This window comes from Corythoichthys intestinalis, chromosome 10 (assembly GCF_030265065.1).
Source record: "Corythoichthys intestinalis isolate RoL2023-P3 chromosome 10, ASM3026506v1, whole genome shotgun sequence".
Taxonomy (NCBI): domain Eukaryota; kingdom Metazoa; phylum Chordata; class Actinopteri; order Syngnathiformes; family Syngnathidae; genus Corythoichthys; species Corythoichthys intestinalis.
Window position 1 is genome coordinate 16,061,820 of NC_080404.1, and position 23,213 is coordinate 16,085,032.

Sequence of the window (23,213 nt, forward strand, 5' to 3'; positions counted from 1 at the left end):
TGGATAGTGTGTGCGCAACATTTTAACTCATGGGGTGTCATTGAAAGCAATAGACGTCCAATCCATTTTCCTTATTTATGCTTCTATGTGACCCTATGACAAAACAATTCACACCCACGTAGCCCTCCTATAATGTTAAAATTGTCATTAAAATTCATGCTTCATTCAGTGAAAAATGGTCAAAAAATACCCCAAAAATTAGAAATATTGTCTCCACCAAATGAGTTTCACTGCCCACATTGCATCAGCAGTCAAAAGAATAACCTTGACTATTAAATGGCATAGTTACACTGTAGTTTATTCATTCATACAAATTCATTTCGAAATCGTGACCCGCTTTAGAGAAGCAAGCCCCAAGCATTTGTACTCCCACTGAAGTGTTAACATCAATGAAGCACATGAAAAAAAGTAATTGCACAGATTGATGTACGTTTAACGCACAATCGGTATCCCTTTTAACACTGAACCATTGGAAAACGTTGGGACAAAAAGGCAGGGGATATACATCTTCTGACATGGTCAGAATTGTTGATGGAATGTAGGTTTCAGTCTAGATTGCAGCTTGATTTCCAACTATAGCATTTGAATGCTTATATCAAACACTTGATTACTAGAAACACACACACACGCACAAAAAGAAAATAAAAAACAACTACAGTATAAAAAAAGTTTTGGAATGCATAACCATGGTAATCATAAGGCATATTTGGTTTGTTGTCCATGAGCTTTCTCTCAGACGGATGTCCCCTCCTTTAATTCTCCCTTGACAAGAGGAATGGGGAAAAAAATCAGTGAAACCAAACTGAGCATTGTCACATACTGTGAAAGTACATTTGTCACCATACTTTGCCATCTAGGTGCTCTTGTAGTGTTACCACTGCCTCTCGCTCTTTACTCAACTGCTCCTGAGTTGCTTTAAGAAGTTGCTGGAGCTTGGTGGCTGCCTGTCCAAGGTCTTTGGACAACTTCTTCTCCTTCTCCAGGCGTTCCTGCAGCAGAAGGAAAGGCAATAGAGAACATGTAAAAACAACTCAGATACTGCAGTCGTACGATGACCACACCTTGAGTTGAGCAACATCCTCTGCATCATTGTGCTGAGACTCTGCGGAATCCTTCAGAAGATTCAGCTGAGCCTGAAGTTCTGTGATGGTTGTCTGGGCCTGCAAGTTGCCAAAACATGAGCAAGCTCCAGCTTGTAATAGTCATTCTCGACACTTAAAGTGCTCCCTCCATCGAATTCCATTCCCTCCCTACTGACTGATACCTGCTCAAACTCTTCTGCCAACTTCTGTCTCTCAGCAGCCTCCTCTTGAAGCTTCTCAGTTGTCTGATTCAACTCTGACAAAACCTGGGGACACAGACACCTTTAATATAGATGTGTTTGTGTGTTGGCAAACATTCCTGTGCAATACTAACATCACACATCCACACACAAAAGCTGCTTGACCTGTAATTTTTTTTCTTGAAAGTCAATGTAACAAGCGGAGGGGATACATTTCATGCCGTTAGAAGGCTAGGAAAAGTAAGTGGTTAGTTCTGAGCTCATATTAAAAACAACCAACAAAGGTTAGCGTACAGACTTAGAGTGTCAGAGAAGTACAGTACTGGACTTTGTTGTTCGTTTAAATATACACTACGCTTCATCAAAAGTTCGGTGTCACAAACTGTTCCGTTTTTTGTTTGTTTGTGCCAATATAATGGAGATGTCACAACTTTTGAAAGAAAAACACCCAACAAATTAACGATGCTGTGACAACCAAGCAAAGTTTGGCTACGTTTGGTCTAATATTTCTTATTTATTGCAATAGTGCAGTTATCGTTCAAAAATAAGGAAATTCAGGAGTGATCTCAAACTGTTAAAGGGTAGTGTATGTTTTTCAACCATTAGCCTGAAAAAAATGCTGTTCGGGTGAGTAGCTGTCCTGTATTCTGACAAGAGGTGCCACGAGGGTGCCCTGTGACTGCTGCACCCTGACCTGTCTAGGTTGAGACTCTGTGGGGCCGTTCTGTTCTCGCTGACCACTCAACACGACTTGGCTCAGCTTCTCTCTGACCTGAAACGGGAAGTTGTTGCTAGTAACTGATCAAATAATGTTAACAGTACATACCATCCAGCTGTGACACTGCTTTTCAGTACACGCCATTGTCATTTGAATGAGTTGCATGATCCCATGAAAAGGGAAAGGCTTATGGCCATATAGCGCTGTGCGATCTGTAAAAGATGTCCCATCATTATAGGAGCCATTTTATATCACTATAGATTAGGGCTGTCAAATGATTAAAATTTTTAATGGAGTTAATTACAGCTTAAAAATTAATTAATCGTAATTAATCGCAATTCAAACCATCTATAAAATATGCCTTATTTTTCTGTAAATTATTGTTGGAACGGAAAGATAAGACGGATATATACATTCAACATACGGTACATAAGTACTGTATTTGTTTATTATAACAATAAATCAACAAGATGGCATTAACATTATTAACATTCTTTTTAATTTTTAATTTTTATTTTTTTTATTTATTTTTTTTAAATTTTTTTATTTATTTATTTATTATTATTATTATTATTTTTTTTTAAATTAAAAATAAAAAAAAAATTAAATTAAAAAAAAAAACATTATTAACATTCTCTTAAAGCGATCCATGGATAGAAATACTTGTAGTTCTTAAAAGATAAATGTTAGTACAAATTATAGAAATTTTATATTAAAACCCCTCTTAATGTATTGTTTTATTAAAATTTGTAAAATTTTCAATCAAAAAATAAACTAGTAGCTCGCCATTGTTGTCAATAATTACCCCAATGCTCACTCATTGTGCTTAAACCCATAAAATCATTTGGACAAAAGCGCCAGCAGAGGGCACCAAACACCAAAAAACAAGTAACAAGCGGACATTACACTGCTGTCATTTTAATCTGTTTGAGTGGGACATGTGCGTTAATTGCGTCAAATATTTCAACGTGATTAATTTAAAAAATTAATTAACGCCCGTTAACGCGATAATTTTGACAGCCCTACTATAGATATGCCATGATATAATGCATTTTTATTTTGGTGAAAAAGTATACAAATATGACATTTAACTAAACTGCCACAAATTTTAAGTGCTGCAACCTAAAACTATCAAATCTAGACAGAAGCAGTTTTTGTTTGAGGTAATTTTTTTTTTTTTTTTTTAATGCATTTGTAATTTAGTTTATATGTATATTTAGCAGTTTTTTTTTTTTCGTGGGCATATGTGTTTCAACCATTTGTTAAGCGCATTGTTTAAAAAATAAAATAAAAAAGTTAGCATTGTTTAGCATTCAAGCTAGCAGACTTTTGCTATGTAAGTTAGCCAATTGTTCTTTTGTTGTACATAGATCCTCATTTATATTTTTTATACCGTTTAAGGCTCCGCTCAGGTATTTTAGTTTTCTATGTTCCTTATCTGATTACTTGATTAATCGACTGCTAAAATCATCGATAGCTGCAGCGCTACTTGTGACTAGTGGTTTTTTACTTTTAAGACTGGTGTATTTTAAGTTAGCATAATATCATTAATAATAAACTAATACAGATATTTTGTGTTGTCTGTGTTCATTATTTGTGTTGCCATTTTCAAATGTCTTGCATGCAATACTCTTGTACAGTAGGCAGGTGGAGCCAACTGGCTAACTATTGAGTGGAGATCAATAGGGACATCTTGAGGCCAATTGGTCATAATACTATGGGATATGGAATCCCAAACGCGCAAAATAGGCGACAACTGATGTCCAAAACGTGCATCAGGTCTATTTATGGCGATATTACTATAGACGTGTAAAATGTGGATACAAAGTTTGATATCATTTTGGCTATACATATCATAATTTCATAAAGCACTGTGTTTATTCCAGCAGAAATGAATTGTTTAGTCATTTGAAAAAACATGGCTGTGCCTGTAAGCGGAATAATTTTTTTTGTGTTTAAACATTACAGCAAACAAAGTTTTTCAGGACAAGATACATACTTCTAATCACTTCAGATAAATGTGTACAGTGCACGGACAAGCGTGAGACAGCAGAAAACACATGGAAAAAAATTGACCTTGCGTTCAGTAAAAGTATACTTGTGAAAGTTTTATGAAGCCATTTTTGATCTGGTGTTAAAGGACTTTATTCTGCTAGGATGGCACAAAGTTGCAGCTTCTGATCCACTTGTGCCTTTTAAATTGAAACCAGCAAAGCAGGACATTGCCTTATTGGTGCGTTTTAACAAATACGCAAATGAGCTTGATTTGTGACAAAATGCTTGTTGACCAAAGCAATTACAGGTAGTCACCTGGTTACAAACGAGTCTGTTCCTACGCTGGCGACATGACACAAATTAACCGGAATTAACCCTTTAAGTACCGTTTAAATCTCAAAATAACTATCCCAAAAGTCCAAAAGTATTGTATTTTGTTTAACGATGTAGGATACACTGCCCTCTGGTGGCAGCGTTGGGTCTGGCTGAACTGTTGCCTTGTATGAGGATAAGACTCGTCCAACATGGATAATGGACAGCTGTACTATGGTTTGGCCCACATGAGTTTTTAAGTTGTTTCAGCTAATATACGTTTGTTTATGCATTTGTAATTACGTTTTGAGCTACAGTTTGTGGAGTTATATGTCAGCAATTTGCTATGAGAATTGTAAATACATTAGCACTCGTAGCATTTAAACTAGTGGATTTTTGTTGAGCAAATTAGGCTCATTTAATCTACTAAATTTACATACTGATCATCAGACTAGATTGATCTTTGAACACCACTTGTTTTGTGTCAAGTGTTTTATTGTAAAAAAAAAAAAAAAAAAGTGTTTCGTTTTGAACATAAGTTTACAGATGTGTGTCACAGCTTTACAAATTGTCAAAAGTGAAGTAAAAAGTTTCAAAAAGCACAATTGCCTTGTTTGCTGTCTGTAAAGCTACACAACTACACGAGTGTCGTAAAGTCGACATCGCGCATGTCAAGTACGTCATAACTTGGAAGTGATGAGTAGGCGTTTTCGTGACATTTTTGCTTGGCTTAAGATTTTTATCAAAAATGTGTCTTGCCGCAATAAAGTGCAACTAAACATCCTTTAGAGGCTCTATCACAGCCTCCAAACGCGGGAAAACTGCTGAGTCGACTTGCCATCTTACAGGATATGGCAAACAATGCGAGTGAAACCAAAATTAATTGGGACCAAATGTGTGATCTTTAACAAACTACATCTCTTTCTACTTTTAATATTTTTTTCTGTTTATAATTTACCCCTCCCCGCTAATTAAAAAAAAAAAAAAAAACTAAACCTTAGCAAGTTCCTCCTTGTGCGCCTGGGCCTCCTTTTGGGCCAAGTCCAGCTGGCTCTGACTGCCAGACAGCTGCATCTTTAGCTAAAGACAGAAAGACATCACCTTGTCAGATGTATGGAGACATTTTACCCGAGAAGCTTCTGCTGACATTTCCTCAAAAACTACCTGTTCCATCTCCTCGGCCATGAAATGGCTTTCTGATTGCTTCTCCAGCTGTGCCTCCAGAAGCATTAGTTGCTCTTTAAGCTGCAGGAAACAAGCACTTTCACACCGAAGGACTTGTCTTTCGCACAACAACTAAAATCTAAAATCAAGGTTTGTTTGTGTGTCTGGAGGAACTAACTAACCTGCTTCATACTTTGCTTTTCCGACTCCAGCTTGTGTACTTCCTCTAAAGCCTGGTGACCAAGGAGAAACACCAAGATGGAGGAAAAAACAAAGAGATTAAAGTGTTAAAGCTGTTTAAAGAGTGGATTTTAATTACCATTGTAAACATGACTTACTGCTTTCAGTTGCTCCTCAGAGCAAGTCATTTTAGACTTCCACACTAGCTCCTCTTCTTCCACACTCTTCTGCAGATGTTTCAGCATTCCTTCCTGCAGCGGAAATATGAAGACAAAAGTCAAGATAAACGTACCTTGTCATGACATGCGCTTGTTTAACTTTTCAGGCATGTGCGGTCAGCATATTGGAATCATTCCTTTACCGTTTCAGCTAAAACTGTTCTGTACTGTTCACATTCTGCTTGCAGGGTTGTGTGGGTCTCCTCAGCCTCCTTCAGCTTTTCAAGCAACTCCTAAAACAAATTCACCTGTGAAAATTTGAATTACGTGTAATAAGCATTCAAGATTGATGCTTACAGGTAATTCTTGACTTGACTGGGACTGTTGGCTCTCTTGTGAAAGAACCTCCTGAGCTTTCAGCGTAAAACTTTGTAACCAGTTTGGCTAAGGCGCACAGAGAGTAGGCTTTTAAAGAAACAGCATAATTAAAATTAGAAAACATTTTCGGGGCATTTTTCAAACCTCATTCGTTTCTATGGATACTAGTGGGAAGAGGGTTTGGAGGGATTTTGTGGCTTCACTTTGAAAATCTTTCAGCTGAATCAAGGCAGCCTAAAAACAAAGGATAACACAATCAACAATGGGAATGCTGATTTTACAAAATGTTTCCAGACATGCTCACTTCATTTTGCTTCAACTCCTTCAGCTGCTCCTGTAGTGACGTGACAAGTGCTTCCTTCTCTGTCAGACTAAACAAACATAAAATAATCTTTAATCTGAGATTTTTTTTTTTTTTTTTTTTAAAGGAAGCAGAGTTTCCCTTATGTTGATGAGCATATTTACCTGTTGTGTATCTGTTCATCTGATTGCTGGAATAGAAAGGTTAAATGGTTATTCTTTATGGAAGGCAAGGCAGTGAATTGTAACATCTCTTCAGGGGCCCTCCACTTACATTAAAAAAAAAAAAAAAAAAAAAAAGCATACATGGCTATGCACCATTCAAAAATTTCCAATGATAACTTCAGTGATGAATCAACACTATGTTAATAAAATTGATATGACTTGTTCTATTCAACATTTACCGCAGTTTCCTTCATCTGAAATAGCTTCAGTTCCTCCTGGAGAGTGTTCAACTGGTCATCCCTCTCCTGCAGACTGTACAGGGCATATAGTTAGGGTTAGGGTTAATACAGTTAGAAATATATTTCAGTATCACATTTTATAGCTGCGCCAAAAACTATGGCACTTTGTATAAGTACTTCAAAATAGAGTTATGAAATAACCCGAGGTAATGTAAAAAAAAAAAAAAAAAACACTCAAAGACCTAGCATTCACATGCGTGCACATCACATTTTGAGTGTTGTAGGCCAATATTTGGTATACAAGTGTGGCTAACAGGACCCAAAATGTGTTGTCTACATATTGCCAGGTCTGAAATATAATAACCGTAATTTTAAGACTCTTAAGCCACTTAAGCCAGTTTTAAAGTGCTTGGATTTTATGTTTTATTTGTTGTAATTACCTTTTTTCCCCTCTCAATTTTATTGTATAGTACTTTCCTTTCGTTTATTGATCATTTTATATATATATATATATATATATATATATATATATATATATATATATATATTAGGGCTGTCAAAATTATCGCGTTAATGGGCAATAATTAATGTTTTAAATTAATTACGTTAAAATATTTGACGCAATTAACGCACATGCCTCGCTCAAACAGATTAAAATGACAGTATCATATCCATTTGTTACTTGTGTTTTTTTGGTGTTTTTTCGCCCTCTGCTGGCGCTTGGGTGCGACTGATTTTATGGGGTTAAGCACAATCCATGAGCATTGAGTAATTATTGACATCAACAATGGCGAGCTACTAGTTTATTTTTTGTTTGAAAATTTTATAAAACTTATTAAAACGAAAACATTAAGAGGGGTTTTAAAATAAAATTTCTATAACTTGTACTAACATTTATCTTTTAAGAACTAAAAGTCTATCCATGGATCGCTATAACAGAATGGTAATAATGTTAATGCCATCTTGTTGCTTTATTGTTATAATAAACAAATACAGTACTTATGTACAGTATGTCAAATGTATATATCCTTCTTGTGTCTTATCTTTCCATTCCAACAATAATTTACAGAAAAATATGGCATATTTTATAGATGGTTTGAATTGCGATTAATTAATTTTTAAGCTGTGATTAACTCGATTAAAAATTTCAATCGTTTGACAGCCCTAACATATATATATATATACTAGTATACACATCTCCCACTTTTTTGCACTTGGAGGACCTCTCATGTTTTGTAAAGGGCTCTATTAATAAATCTGATTTGATGTTAATATGAATGAAAACACGTTCTGGTTACGCGTCCAATAACACTCCTAAAGTTTTTTAATTTCATCATATTTAAATCATTGCCTGCCATCGACAACGAGAGATGTCCAACTCATTTAAAGTGGTAGGGCTTTATCTTTCAGTGCCATTGACGGTGCTGGACATCCAATCCATTTTGACTTTGAGGGCTTGCAATGATCATTCTCTGCTAAGCTCTCCCAGTCAAAATAGATTGGACGTGTATAGCACTGTCAATTGCATCCAAGGAGTTAAATGACTGCTCTATAAAGGGTCAAACATCATTTGAAAGGGAAGCGATTATGAATAAAAATTTGTATGAAAATAGTCTAATCCCTGGAATTGTCAACATAATTTTAGATCTAAAAACATTTATTTTAAAAAACAAAAATACACGTACCTGAGCTTTAATTGCTGAAGCTCAGCAGCATTCATCTCCTGAGTGACAAAAAAAAAAAGCAACATTAAACGGGATAGATGGCTAAACAAAGTTAAGCTGATAAAAACCTTCTCCTGTTGAGATTCCTGCTCGTTTTTATTCTGGCTGGCCTCCAATAAAGAGTTGATGGATGCCAACTGTTGCACAAGCTGTTGCTTCTCAACCTGTGTTCCTTCTAGCTCAGTCGTGAGAGCGTCGACCTGAGCGGCGCGTTCTTTGACTTGAGCCTCAAGATTTCCTATTTGCACCTGGAACTCTACATGGAGAATCAGCAATGTCAGTAAAAGCCATTCAAAGCATTATTTCATGCTGTACAAATTGCTGACAAAAATATAGGAAAATAAAAGCTGCAATGTTCTATGTTTTATTAAACTTGACCTGAGAGTGTGCTTGTGTGCTGCTGGGCCTTTTTCAAAGAGTCCTGTAGGCTGTTGTTTGCAGTTTGTGCTGTTCTCAGCTCCACGCAGACTTCCTCCAATTTCCTCTGCAATGCTTGCTCCCTTTCGTCATGATTGGCCTGATATTGTCAAAAACAAATTTACGCAAATCAAACCGTATACGGTAGCAAAGACTGAATACGTGATCTTTCAAGCGGCCAAATAAGACCCACACAAGAACTTCAAATCGTTTAGTATGCTGTAGTGAATTGCATATTTGTAATTAAAAAAAAACAACTTTGCTTCAGTTAATTTGACATGAACAAATGAAAGGTTTCTACTTCGCAGAGTGTTTCCATGTCACACAATCTTATTCAAAAGGAATACTTGCGCAACAGTTATTCATAGTGGTTTTTATACTTTTTTTTTCTCCCCCCCATGTACCACTTAAAAAAAGACTTAGCTGTCCAAGTGGCAGTGCGTTCATCAAAAACAAGATGATGAAAGATGAGAATCTTTCTTTTTAAAGTTCTGTGTTCATGTAGCCATTGAACACAATATTCTGTGGCGCTTCAAAGAAGGGGATATCTTGTTTGATAGCGAATGAGTCAATATTAAATGCAAATGTATTGTACTGCAATAAAAAGCCAATTAAAACTATCTAAACATGAAGTCATAACTACAAACGTGATTCTAATATTGTTAATTTACAGAGGTGGGTAGGGTAGCCAAAATTTTTACTCAAGTCAAAGTACCGTTACTTCAAAATATTACTCAAGTAAAAGTAGTCATCCAAAGAATGTACTCAAGTAAAAATATTTAGTGAAAAGAATACTCAAGTAATGATAAACATTGTGAGTAAGTGCTTTAGATGTTTTTTTTTTTTTCAAACAATATTTTTTTCTCAGCACAAAGTTACCCTGTTATTATAATACTGTACTATAACATATTACATAACCACATTAAGCCAAAGAAATAAAATTTACAAAAAAAAAATTCAATTCTGGCGAGAGAAAAAAAATCTACAGAAATTACGCATTATTCGACTAAAGAGCTTGTGTTCTCTTTAGTGGAAAAAACATTTTCTATAATGAAACTAAACGGATCATATCTCTGTTTTTCCTGTGGTCAATCGGTGCCAAATAAAAACCGGGAGAGAGATTTAAATCTGCGCTTGCGAGTCATGTTGACGGTGGCGCTCTATGTCAAATACATATTTCATTTCTTTTTTACGGTGCTTTTAAGACGCCACGTGATCGAAGCCAGGGTAGTCTTAGAAGGGCACACTGTCTGATTGGTTTAATGGATACATGTGATTATTGTTGCAACGTCTCATTGGTGAAACTGGTAGCGCTACTGTTGGCATCACTGGCAAAAAAAAGTAAAACCTAAAACTGTATGTAGAATAAAGAGGAAAAATGTACTGTAGCCCAAAGTAGAGGCGTAAGAGTAGCATTTCTTCCTCCAAAAAATTTGGTAAAACTACTCTTGGAAGTAGATTTTTCTCAAAACGTTACTCAAGTAAATGTAACTGAGTAAATGTTACGCATTACTATCCACCTCTTGTTAATTGCAAAAGGCTGTGTAGCCGTGGTGGTACTTGTACAAAGGTTTGAGAATAACTGGTCTCGATAGATGGTTAGCATCGAGAACCCCTGGTTTAGGTAATTAAACCGTTCATCAGGAAAGTGACTTTTTTTGGTAATTAAAAAAAAGCCATAAGTTTTTTTTTTTTCCCCATAGTATTTAAATGAGTACCCTATAAAGGATAAATACTATGTCAAATGGTATATTCAATCAGGTACAGTGCCTTGCAAAAGTATTCGGCCCCCTTGAATCTTGCAACCTTTCGCCACATTTCAGGCTTCAAACATAAAGATATGAAATTTAATTTTTTTGTCAAGAATCAACAACAAGTGGGACACAATCGTGAAGTGGAACAACATTTATTGGATAATTTAAACTTTTTTAACAAATAAAAAACTGAAAAGTGGGGCGTGCAATATTACTCGGCCCCTTTAGTTTCAGTGCAGCAAACTCACTCCAGAAGTTCAGTGAGGATCTCTGAATGATCCAATGTTGTCCTAAATGACCGATGGTGATAAATAGAATCCACCTGTGTGTAATCAAGTCTCCGTATAAATGCACCTGCTCTGTGATAGTCTCAGGGTTCTGTTTAAAGTGCAGAGAGCATTATGAAAACCTAGGAACACACCAGGCAGGTTCGAGATACTGTTGTGGAGAAGTTTAAAGCCGGATTTGGATACAAAAAGATTTCCCAAGGTTTAAACATCTCAAGGAGCACTGTGCAAGCCATCTTATTGAAATGGAAGGAGCATCAGACCACTGCAAATCTACCAAGACCCGGCCGTCCTTCCAAACTTTCTTCTCAATCAAGGAGAAAACTGATCAGAGATGCAGCCAAGAGGCCCATGATCACTCTGGATGAACTGCAGAGATCTAAAGCTGAGGTGGGAGAGTCTGTCCATAGGACAACAATCAGTCGTACACTGCACAAATCTGGCCTTTATGGAAGAGTGGCAAGAAGAAAGCCATTTCTCAAAGATATCCATAAAAAGTCTCGTTTAAAGTTTGCCACAAGCCACCTGGGAGACACACCAAACATGTGGAAGAAGGTGCTCTGGTCAGATGAAACCAAAATCGAACCTTTTGGCCACAATGCAAAACGATATGTTTGGCGTAAAAGCAACACAGCTCATCACCTGAACACACCATCCCCACTGTCAAACATGGTGGTGGCAGCATCATGGTTAGGGCCTGCTTTTCTTCAGCAGGGACAGGGAAGATGGTGAAAATTGACGGGAAGATGGATGCAGCCAAATACAGGAACATTCTGGAAGAAAACCTGTTGGTATCTGCACAAGACCTGAGACTGGGACGGATATTTATCTTCCAACAGGACAATAATCCAAAACATAAAGCCAAATCTACAATGGAATGGTTCAAAAATAAACGTATCCAGGTGTTAGAATGGCCAAGTCAAAGTCCAGACCTGAATCCAATCGAGAATCTGTGGAAAGAGCTGAAGACTGCGGTTACAAACACTCTCCATCCAACCTCACTGAGCTCGAGCTGTTTTGCATGGAAGAATGGGCAAGAATGTCAGTCTCTCGATGTGCAAAACTGATAGAAACATACCCCAAGCGACTTGCAGCTGTAATTGGAGCAAAAGGTGGCGCTACAAAGTATTAACGCAAGGGGGCCGAAAATAATATTGCACGCCCCACTTTTCAGTTTTTTATTTGTTAAAAAAGTTGAAATTATCCAATAAATTTTGTTCCACTTCACGATTGTGTCCCACTTGTTGTTGATTCTTGACAAAAAATTAAAATTTCATATCTTTATGTTTGAAGCCTGAAATGTGGCGAAAGGTTGCAAGGTTCAAGGGGGCCGAATACTTTTGCAAGGCACTGTATCTTACCTGCAATGCAGAAAGCTGCTTCTCCATGGCAGAGGCCTTAGCTTCCAACCCTTTCTTCACATGTTCATCTGCGTGTAGAATTTCAGTCTTCTCTCCGACTTCCTTGGTTAGCTTTGCACATTCCTGACGCAGTTTGGCTAGCTCCGCATTTTGTCTGAGGATAGAAAAAGCATTTTTCAGACACAACATATACGTCTTTAAAAATTGGAAGATCTGTTGACAATGCATCCAAAGTGAACCAGACTTAAGGAATGCTTACTTGCTCTCAGCTTGACTGGTGGCTTGGTTGAGAGCATCACGAAGAATGGAGTTCTCTTGTTGGAGACGGGCCAGTTGGGCGTTGGGACCCTTTTCAAGCTCATCTTGCAGACTTACAATCTATCAAGTGTTTCAAATTTGTATTTTTAACATTTTAGAAACAATACAAAATTGCTTGGCAGAGAAAAACTTTAAGAGTTGGAAGGCTAAAATATAAATCTCGGGTAATTACAATACCTTTTCATTGAGTTTCTGGGTTTGGGCTACATGGTCCTTGTAGCTGGCCTGCATGCGAGCTTCAAGAGCAATCATTTCCTGCTCTTTCTTGCTTAACTGGGAGCTCAACCTAGTCTCAACACTAGCCACCTTGGTCTTCTCAGCAGAGAGCTCCTAGTCAGCACACAGCCAAACAAAACAAAATGTGTATGCATTTATCAAAAATAATGCATTCATAAGCACAGATGACAGACTTTCAAGGAGTTTGCTAAATTAAAAGATGTCAGCTTCAATAAGCTTGGTCAGGCTAACTACTGAGTTTCTGAGTACAGACTGTATTACTTTGGTGACACCTAGAGGGGCACATAAGGACTTCAACAAGTGCTAGTGTCATTCAAAAATCATAGTAACATTATCAACACACAGTGTGTAAATAAGCTTTATTTTTTTTTAGGCAAATCAAGTTAAGAAATAGACATATTAAAAAAATATGGATTAAGACAGAGATGCTCTCACCTTAGCAAGATCTCTTAGACGGTTCTTAGCTGCAGTGAAGTCCTCTTGTTCAGCCCCGAGCTGCTTTTCCTTCTCCTCCAGTTGTTTCTTCAGCATGGTCACTTGGTCACCTTTTGGCGCTGCCTGCAAATGCACAGGAAACATATCGAAACATTAATGAGCAGTGTAGCACAAAAATGTAGGCATCACAATGTACCATGGACCCTTGAGCTTGATGGACATTTTTTGTAAAAAAAAAAATATATATATATATATATATATATATATGTATATATATTCTTAATGCGTGTGGTGAAGGGTTAATATAGTACCTTTTTTTTTTTTTTTTTTTTGGACTATAAGTTGCATCCGCCAAAAAATTGCCTCTTTGCTCCACTGCGGAAAAAATAATGATGTTGCCAACATCAGAAGCAGAGGTGGATAGTAACACGTTTTATTTACTCCGTTACATTTACTAAAGTATTTTTTATTTATTTATTTATTTATTTTTAAATGTTCTTCTAGGAGTAGTTTTATGAAGCCATACTTTTTACTTTAACATAAGTAGGTTCATAAAGAAGAAACGTTACTCTTACATACTAATTTGGGCTACACTAGTTGTTACGTTTTCCCTTTATATTCTGCATATTAGATTTGACTTTTTTTCCTTTTTTTTGGACAGCGATGCTAACAGTAACTCTACCAGTTCCAGCAATGACACGTAGCAACAATAATTACATGACTCCATTATACCAATCAGACTCAAGCTTGCCGTTCTATGCTCACACTGGCCTGTTCAATCACTTGGCATCTTTAAAGATCGTAAAGAATTAAGTATTTGACCGACTCCAAAACACGGATTTTAACCTCTCTCCCAGTTTTTAATTGGCACCGATTGACCATGGAAAACCAGAGATATGATCCTTTTAATTTCATAATAAGAACTATGAAGGAACCATTTACTATTCAAACTAGGAAGTACATTATTTTCTCCACGACAGGGCACTCATGCTGTTTGGACAAATTATGCTTCAGTTCTGTAATTTTTTCCCCTGCCAGAATTCAATGATTTTTTTTTTTTGTATTTATTTGGCCTAATGTGGTTATACAGTATATTGTGTTATCATACAGTATAATATGAACAGTTAACTGTGCTGAGAAAAAAATAACATTGCTACTAAAAAAAAAAAAAAAAAAAAAAAAAAACCTTTGTAAGCAATTACAATGTTACTTGAGTATTCTTTTCATCAATTTTTTTTAACTTGTAGTTGAGTACATTTTTGGATAACTACTTTTACTTGAGTAATGTTGTTTTATAGGAACGCTACTCTACCCATCTCTGATGAGAAGTACAGTTAAGTGTTGAAGTCATTTATTTAAAAAAAAGTTTTTTGCAATGAAGTGATGTTGCTGTTGTCTTTTGTCTTGCACTGCTAAATTGCACAAAACTAACAAAATGAAATGCAATTCATTCTTTGCGGGTACACGGATTTTATAAAGTGGAAAAAGGAGGTTGAGGGATTGTGGACAGGATACTGAAGATGTGGTTCAATTCATAATTTTTTAAATGAACTAGTTTAGTTCATAAATGAACATTTTTAACCAAGTTCACAATACCAAGTGTAAAATATTGAATAGCCCAACACTCCAATATCAGCATTCTAGCTTGTATGCAAAAGTGATCCATTCATGGACATGCAGCATCTCAGTATTAATACGAAATGTAAGGTATCTGTTTAAAGATAAAAATAGTTCCTCCCTAAATTTAAACTTAATAAAAGTTGTGCAGATAATACCATGTTTTTAAGCATAAATACCACCAAAAATGATACACTATACAAAATTAAGGACAATTTTTCATACCTTGTGCCAGGTGTCTTGGATGATGCCAACTTTCTCAGAGAGCATCTCAATAAGCTCATGAGCTTCTCTCTCACTGAAAACCATGCTGCTGACAGTGGAAGCCAAAACCTTGTAGGGCAGGTACAGCGGAGTGGAATCCACTGTTGCCACTGGAGAGGAAAACACAAAAATTTAAAGAATATAAGGTGAAATAAAATAGTGGTACAAATCACAACCAATGTCAGTGTGCAGGGAACTTCATATTGTCTCAAGATGCTGCTACTTTGGTTCAAGGAAATATGATGGAGCATTGCGGCACCAGGCAAAGACAAGGCAAAGAAAATGAAAAACTGCACCCGCCTCTCAACCAACAGTTCAGGACACTGACAGTCTTTGTTGGGGCCAAACAGGTTAGTCGTGTTCAAATAAGCTTGTGATGCTCACTGCCCTCCAAGGTGCCACAAACACTTTCCACACAAGAGCTCCAGCTGCACTGATGGGGCTTTACTTTTGAAGAATGTGAGTGCGTCACAATATAAAGGCATATTCCTGTTCGTACCATGTTTTTATACGAAGTCATTCCTTTTTTGTTGATGGCATTTGCAATGTAGTGATGATTTGTTATTATAATACAGACTTCATGAAATTATTAATCTTGCTCTTCATTTTTGGAAAATAATTCGAAAACTGGCATTTTCAAAGCAGTGTTTAGTCACTGTAAATGCTGTACTAACTACAGTAAACAACCGTATTTGAACTACAGGGCCAACATCATGCAACTATCATCAAGTTGATATTGTGGATGATTATGAAGTGGATGAAGAATATGACGCAAGTTAGTTACCGCTTTCAGATTTTTTCTTTGAGGACTTTTTCTTAGGCTCCTGAGCTTTGGGTGCACTAGACCCCACTGGAGGGACTGCCATGATGGGAACATCTTTGGAGACCGTTTCAAGGAGTGGGGCGGCCTTGGTCTTGGCCGGGGCCTCCTTGGCGGCGGCCTTGATCTGGGCCTCCTTGGTGGCGGCCTTATTCTGGGCCTCCTTGGCGGCGCCCTTGGACTGCGGCTCCTTGGCGGCGCCCTTGGACTGCGGCTCCTTGGCGGCGCCCTTGGACTGGGCCTCCTTGGCGGCCCCCTTGGACTGGGCCTCCTTGGCGGCCCCCTTGGACTGGGCCTCCTTGGCGGCCCCCTTGGACTGGGCCTCCTTGGCGGCCCCCTTGGACTGGGCCTCCTTGGCGGCCCCCTTGGACTGGGCCTCCTTGGCGGCGCCCTTCGTCTGGGCCTCCTTGGCGGCGCCCTTGGTCTGGGCCTCCTTGGCGGCGCCCTTGGTCTGGGCCTCCTTGGCGGCGCCCTTGGTCTGGGCCTCCTTGGCGGCGCCCTTGGACTGGGCCTCCTTGGCGGCCCCCTTGGACTGGGCCTCCTTGGCGGCGCCCTTCGTCTGGGCCTCCTTGGCGGCGCCCTTCGTCTGGGCCTCCTTGGCGGCGCCCTTGGTCTGGGCCTCCTTGGCGGCGCCCTTGGTCTGGGCCTCCTTGGCGGCGCCCTTGGTCTGGGCCTCCTTGGCGGCGCCCTTGGTCTGGGCCTCCTTGGCGGCGCCCTTATTCTGGGCCTCCTTGGCGGCGCCCTTCGTCTGGGCCTCCTTGGCGGCGCCCTTCGTCTGGGCCTCCTTGGCGGCGCCCTTCGTCTGGGCCTCCTTGGCGGCGCCCTTCGTCTGGGCCTCCTTGGTGGCACCGGCCTTGGGAGAGGCAGGGGTGGCCTTGGTGGTGGCCTTGGCAGAAACAGGGGTGTCCTTGGTCTGTGTCGGAGTGGCTTTAGAGGCACTGTTGGACTTGCTTGAAGCTGGTATAGACTTTGTTGAGGCCGCAGCAGACTTGCCAGAAGTGCAATTGCCCGAGATAGGGGTGGAGTTGCCAGATGTAGCGGCAGTCTTATCTATGGCAGGAGATTTGGCAGAAGATGGAGCCACTGTTTTTGCCTTGGTAGATTTTGTGGCTTGGACTGAAGCAGGAATCGGTGAAGTTTTGTCGGACGAAGAAGTAACCGCGAGTGGAGGTTGGGCAGAGGTTGATTGAATCTTGGCTGACTTCTTTTTATTTTTAGAAGGAGGTTCAAGTGAGGACTCAGCAGGTGGTTGACTTGGTTTAACATCTTTGGACTGTGGCTCTGCTGGTGCTCTGCTTGCATTTGTCTTTCCCTTGGGGGCAGATTGAACCACAGGAGCAGTAGCCACAATTGGGGTGGCACGAGACTCTGGCACCAGTTCAGCTTTGTGAGTCGCATTTGTTTTTTCAGCTTCTGGGATCATTCCATTTGGCTTTTCTTCCTTCTTCTTTCCACGGTTCTTTTTGTCAGCTGTTTTGTCCTTCTTCTTTTTCTCTGTGCGACCTGATTTTACTGTACCTAACTCAATGCGCTGTTTTGCTAGAGCCTCTTCATAAGATGTCTCCTTCATAGAGAAAGTAGAGACAAGAGCAATTCCAACTGCGGAGATTACCATGAATCCACCAAAAACCATTATCCCGAGGGCCTGTTCATAGATGTCCATTGTGAAATGGAAGTTCACCTAAAAAAGAAAAAAAAGAGCAACAGATCTGTCAACATGGGATTCCAATCGGGGCGTAAATAGCCAATTTCATGACAATACGATATAGAGATCAACAGATATGGGTTTTTTAGGAAAGATAAAGATTATTAGTAGTTACAGGGGCCGATAACAGATTTTTGGAGCCGATATTCATTTGCAGTAAAAGTGTAAAAATTGGCGTAAAAAAATGGAATAATGCAAACACTCAACTTCTCTTAAATGCCGAAAGCATGTTTATTGAATCACACAAATAGAAAATAATAGGTCATAAGAGGGAGTGGCGTGGTTCAGCGCTCGAGTAGTCGTTCCCCAACCCAGACGTTGTGGGTTTGATTCTCTGCCCTGATGACCTCATCTAAGTATCCTTGAGCAAGATTCTAAACTCCACGTTGCTCCTGGTGCTGCGTCACCAGTAGGTAGATGAGGAATATATAGTGTGAAGTGCTTTGAGGGCCTCAAAAAAGGCGCAATAAAAATGTAACTCCATTTATCATTACTATTTAACCAATCAGAGGACGGGGTGAATACTAGTGCAGGAGACCGCAGGGAGGAAAGGGAGGCGCGGCTGCATCTGAGCCGAAATAACCCAATTTTAAATTAATTTTGTCATATCGGCCAGTTGGATTGAAATAAAAACTGATAGTGATAATTTCCTTTCTAAATATCGGCGCCGATAATCGGCCCGACCTCGGACTATCTCTAATACGATATCAATTTCTGTGACAACGATACTATATTTGCTTATATTTCCTTCGGTCAATTAATACACATGACACAATCGGTTACATTCAACCTAAATCAATAAGTAATACAAACTTTTGACCACAGCGCCCCCCTCAAAAAAAAAAAAAAAAAAAAAAAATCATAATATATTGTCAATGAGCATATTTGGTAGGCTACTTGCATGGCGCTTTATACCTCTAACAACCTCAAGATGTCCTTGTTCTGCACTTTCGGGGAAAAAAAACCCCTCCTGCCTTAAGGCTAAAAAATCAGCAAGAAAGTAAACTCAAACTCCACAGATTCAGTGTTGAAACAAAAAACAGATTGAGGCAAGGGCGTAGGTTTGCATAGGGACAGTAGGGACACAACACTACCAACTTTTCAGGATGCTCAAATTGTCTCCACCAACTTTTAAGCAACCTTATTTGCATTACATAATGAGTTCAGTTATATAGGTAATTTCGATTGTCTTCCCATATGTTGTAAGGATAGAATTGACCCTACCATAATTAAGTGAATTATTTTCATTATGTTCGGACATGCATTTACCCTTTCTCACTTGCTTTAATGTGCCAGTCCATTTCTTTCCCCTCAAACGCACATTTGATTGGCTGATGACTTGACCTGCCCCCACCCCCTCCAGCCACACAGGCACACTCAGTGCCCTGACAGATTTATATTTACAACATGTGCCCCCCTTTGACAAGGAGGGATATTAGGTTTTTGGGGTGCCAGCAGCAGCCATTGTAAGTAACGTAAAAAGACGTCAATGTTGTGGAGGTCTGGGGAAACACCACTAGTTTTGCTACTGAAAGTCCGACCTGCCTCAGAGTTAGCATAACATTAAACTGTGTGAACTTGTTAACCTGCAAAACTACTGCTGTCAGGCCAGCCTCCACAAGGAACAAATTGATTTAAAATGTATTAATTTATTTTCTACATTATTTATTTAAAAACATTTTATTTGCAGCTTATGCAAGTATTTGCAGATAATCATACATTAATCATAACCGAGGTAAAAACTTTTCATATTTTGTTGAGTTTGGCTGTGCTTGTGGACAAAAGCATTTTACCTGAAGGAATGCTCCATTTTTATTTTTCAAATACTCTTGACTCAGGTATTTTTTCGCTTATATTTCACTTATTTATTTAGACAGACGATGTTGAGTTGTCTTAGATAAAGCACAAAGTGTACCTGCACATTATGCTGTTATTTGGTCCCTACCAATGTTGAAACCAAACCTACGCTCTTGAATTGAGGTAATCTTTATCCCTTTGACGCCATTTTTTTTTTTAATTAAGATTTTTGAATCTAACTTTTTTTCTTTCCAGTCCAGTAGATGCTAAACCAAGTTGAGAAAATTACTTAAAATTAGGGCTGTCAAAATTATCGCGTTAACGCGCGGTAATTAATTTTTTTAATTAATCACGTTAAAATATTTGACGCCATTAATGCACATGTCCCGCTCAGACAGTATTCTGCCTTTTGGTAAGTTTTACAGCAAGGCTTTTTGTGCTGTCTAACAGCGAACTCTTGTGGTCGCTTTGCGACATGGTTTATTGTTTTCTTGCCAGTTCAATATGGCTGCACGACGTCTCGGGCTGACGCCTACATTGTAATGTTGTGCTCATATGATCCTTGGACAAGATTTGTCCGTAAGTATGGTTGTTGTAAAGAATGTACATATTATGTTAGTAAGCGAAATGTTATATTTTTTGTATGAGACACTTTTTGTTTATGTTTAGTGAACCTGCTAAGCTAACGTTGTTGCTAATGCAATGCTTGCGTACTTTTTTTTTGTAGTTTTACGACGGTCTAAAGAGGACAATGGTTTGAGGCCATTTTATTAATAAATCAGATGAAAAAGGAAGAAGTCTGATTATTAAGGCGTCGTTCACTAGCTGTCTAGCTTTGGAAACAGTAGACGCTTCGGAGTGAGGACAGCATAGACAGATTTAAATGACAGTAGAATGAAATGCCCACTACAGTCCTTATGTACCGTATGTTGAATGTATATATCTATCTTGTGTCTTATCTTTCCATTCCAACATTTTACAGAATATATATATATATATAATTTACAGAAAAATATGGCATATTTTATAGATGGTTTGAATTGCGATTAATTACGATTAATTAATTTTTAAGCTGTAATTAACTCGATTAAAAATTTTAATCGTTTGACAGCCCTACTTAAAATACATAATAAATAATCATAATCATAAAAGAAATAATAAAATGCATATAATATGCATTATAAAAATTAGCAACAACTGGCATCTATGGTAATTAAAAAAAAACATTGGGGCTGCTTTGTTGAAGGGGTTAATTCATACTTTCTTAGAAGTGCTATATTGGATATGCAATACATTGAATATTAGCATGTAGTGTAACAATACATGCTAATAGTATTAGTATCTTTGGAAGCTGGTGAAATTAAGGAAACCTAAGTTTAAATTGAAGAAAGATTTTTCAAATTTGAACGCGTGGATGGTTTTTGTATTTGAATCCTTTTCAGTTTCACCTCCACTATATTGTAGACTCTCAAGAGTACAAGGGCTCTTGTGTCAGGGTCAAAAAAACTGGCAAAGGGGAGGAGAGTTTATACAAGCTCTCAGAATGTCACGTCACAAACCAAGGCACTCTTCTGACGACTGTATTTTTCAAATAGCTGGGGGTTGAAAGATTATACAATGGCTGGAAATGGCATTTTGTCATTTCGTATCATTCGGAAAATATGGCCACAAGAAAATTAAGTTTTGAACGCGCAGGTAAAGGCGGAGAGTAAAACGGATACGTGGACAGCAGAGCAGCCGACAGTTTCCCACGCGTAGACACAGCTTTGGTGTATACTTCACCAAGCTACCTTTAGTAAGATTTTCAAACATATTTGAATCAATTTGCAATTCCGATTAAACTTCTGCGTGTTTATTTGATGCATGCAAATTCCTAGTCCACAGCCCTAACTATCTGTGCGACCACAAGAGGAAACAAAAAAAAAAAACAAAAAAAAAACAACTAATTATATTACAGACACGTGGACAAACAGATATGGTGTGTAATTATGAAATCAGAATTGCTTCATCTGCTTATAATCACTCATTTTCACACTAGCACCTTAGCTAACACTGAGAATCAATGAACTTGGCTAGCGACGTTAACTTTTTAGAATGACGTGTCAAGACAAATGCAGTCAAAGCGCTACCCTATCGTTGCTTACGAAAGACAAATTACGCAAAATGACTTTAATTAAGTTTATGGGCACAGGTAGGTAGTTTTAGTATTAGTGGCAGGTAGCTGGCCAAGCTAGTTCACTCCTTGGCTTTATGAATCTGAAAATTCCTATTTGCACTTACCTCGCTACGGTGATGAGAATGTGTCCGCTTCGCTTGACTCAAAAGAAAAAAATCAGGGATGATTTGGAGCTTTCTAGTGGAAATCTAAAAATTGCAGTGTGACGTTCCTCTGTATTTGCAGCGATTTCACGTAGTTGCTTTTCCTGAGATTGCTTCCTTTGCTTCTAACTCCGCCGGGCAATCGCTGGACTACTGTGAAGTCGTGGCACTTCTAGCTGGCTAGACGTGCTGGCCCCGTGCCCCAGATAGCTAGCGTTAATCCAGTGGAGATCTGATTGGCCGGAGTGCACTCATACAGGAAATGAGAGGTGTGGGATTTGTAGTTCTTTGTTTTCTTGCTCTTCTGGGCTAACGTTCCCTATCTGGCAAACAAAAAGCTGCTGTTGAAATAATTTAAAATGTTTAGCTGATTTGTTTTCCTATCCTAAATACTTGCATTCAAGCATTTTTTAAAATTGTTTTTGAATCTAACTTTACATTAAGCGTTTTACCTCCGTACTCTGGCCAAACTCAACCCGCCTGACCCCACCTGGGAAGTGGGAGGCATCCTGGTCCTAGTGTCCACCTAGTACAGTTATGCTAAAATCACAATTACCAGAGGTGGGTAGAGTAGCCAAAAAATTTACTCAAGTAAGAGGAGCGTTACTTAAAAATAATATTTCTCAAGTAAAAGCATAAGTAGTCATGCAAAAAATGTACTTCAGTACAAGTAAAAAAGTACTTGGTGAAAAAAATACTCAAGTAATGAGTAACATTGTGAGCAGAGGTGGGTAGTAACGCGTTACATAAGAAAGGAGGTGGGGTTGCCAGTCTGATCAGGGACAGTTTCCAGTGCACAAATATTTCATGTGGTCAGTTTGATTCCTTTGAATATATTGTCATTCAGCTAAAAAGCCCTTGCAGAGCTGCCTTGGTAACACTTTACAGACCACCAAAGTATAACACAATGTTTTTTGATGAGTTTACCAAAATGCTGTCTTCTGTCTGCATGGACTTTGATTGTGTTGTTCTAGTGGGTGACTTTAACATTCATGTTGATAATCCTGAAGAAGGATGTGCTATAGAGCTTTTAAATATTTTGGATACATTTGGTTTATCTCAGCATGTCACAGTTCCAACACATAACAGAGGGCACATACTGGATTTAATAATATCCAAAGGTCTTAACATCTCTGAGGTCACAGTGAATGATGTTGCTCTGTCTGATCACTACTGCATTATGTTTAAAATGACCACCCTGTCCATCCTCTGAAAAGGGAAACAGAGGTGATTAGGAAGCGTTACATAAGTGATAACACTTGTGCGT

The 23,213-nt window shown here is 38.5% G+C and overlaps 1 protein-coding gene across 2 annotated transcripts; it reads right to left on the reverse strand.

Annotated features, from left to right (window-relative positions):
- Nucleotides 1-61: 61 nt before the first annotated feature.
- rrbp1a (ribosome binding protein 1a) lies at nucleotides 62-22,170 on the reverse strand. Of its 2 annotated transcripts, XM_057849005.1 has the most exons (25): nucleotides 21,908-22,170; nucleotides 16,090-17,806; nucleotides 15,267-15,415; nucleotides 13,425-13,547; nucleotides 12,930-13,082; nucleotides 12,694-12,812; nucleotides 12,435-12,588; nucleotides 8,994-9,132; nucleotides 8,684-8,871; nucleotides 8,577-8,614; nucleotides 6,892-6,964; nucleotides 6,653-6,678; nucleotides 6,492-6,558; nucleotides 6,332-6,421; nucleotides 6,167-6,253; nucleotides 6,013-6,102; nucleotides 5,810-5,902; nucleotides 5,654-5,704; nucleotides 5,472-5,552; nucleotides 5,304-5,387; nucleotides 1,977-2,054; nucleotides 1,265-1,348; nucleotides 1,062-1,160; nucleotides 846-989; nucleotides 62-762 (listed from the first exon to the last, which is right to left on the reverse strand). In XM_057849005.1, exons 2-25 carry the CDS (start codon nucleotides 17,786-17,788, stop codon nucleotides 733-735), a joined length of 3,939 nt encoding a protein of 1,312 aa, XP_057704988.1. In that variant the 5' UTR covers nucleotides 17,789-17,806; nucleotides 21,908-22,170; the 3' UTR covers nucleotides 62-732. The 2 variants fall into 2 exon arrangements, with proteins under 2 accessions (XP_057704988.1, XP_057704989.1); XM_057849006.1 differs by lacking the exon at nucleotides 1,977-2,054.
- Between the last annotated feature and the right edge of the window lie 1,043 nt (nucleotides 22,171-23,213).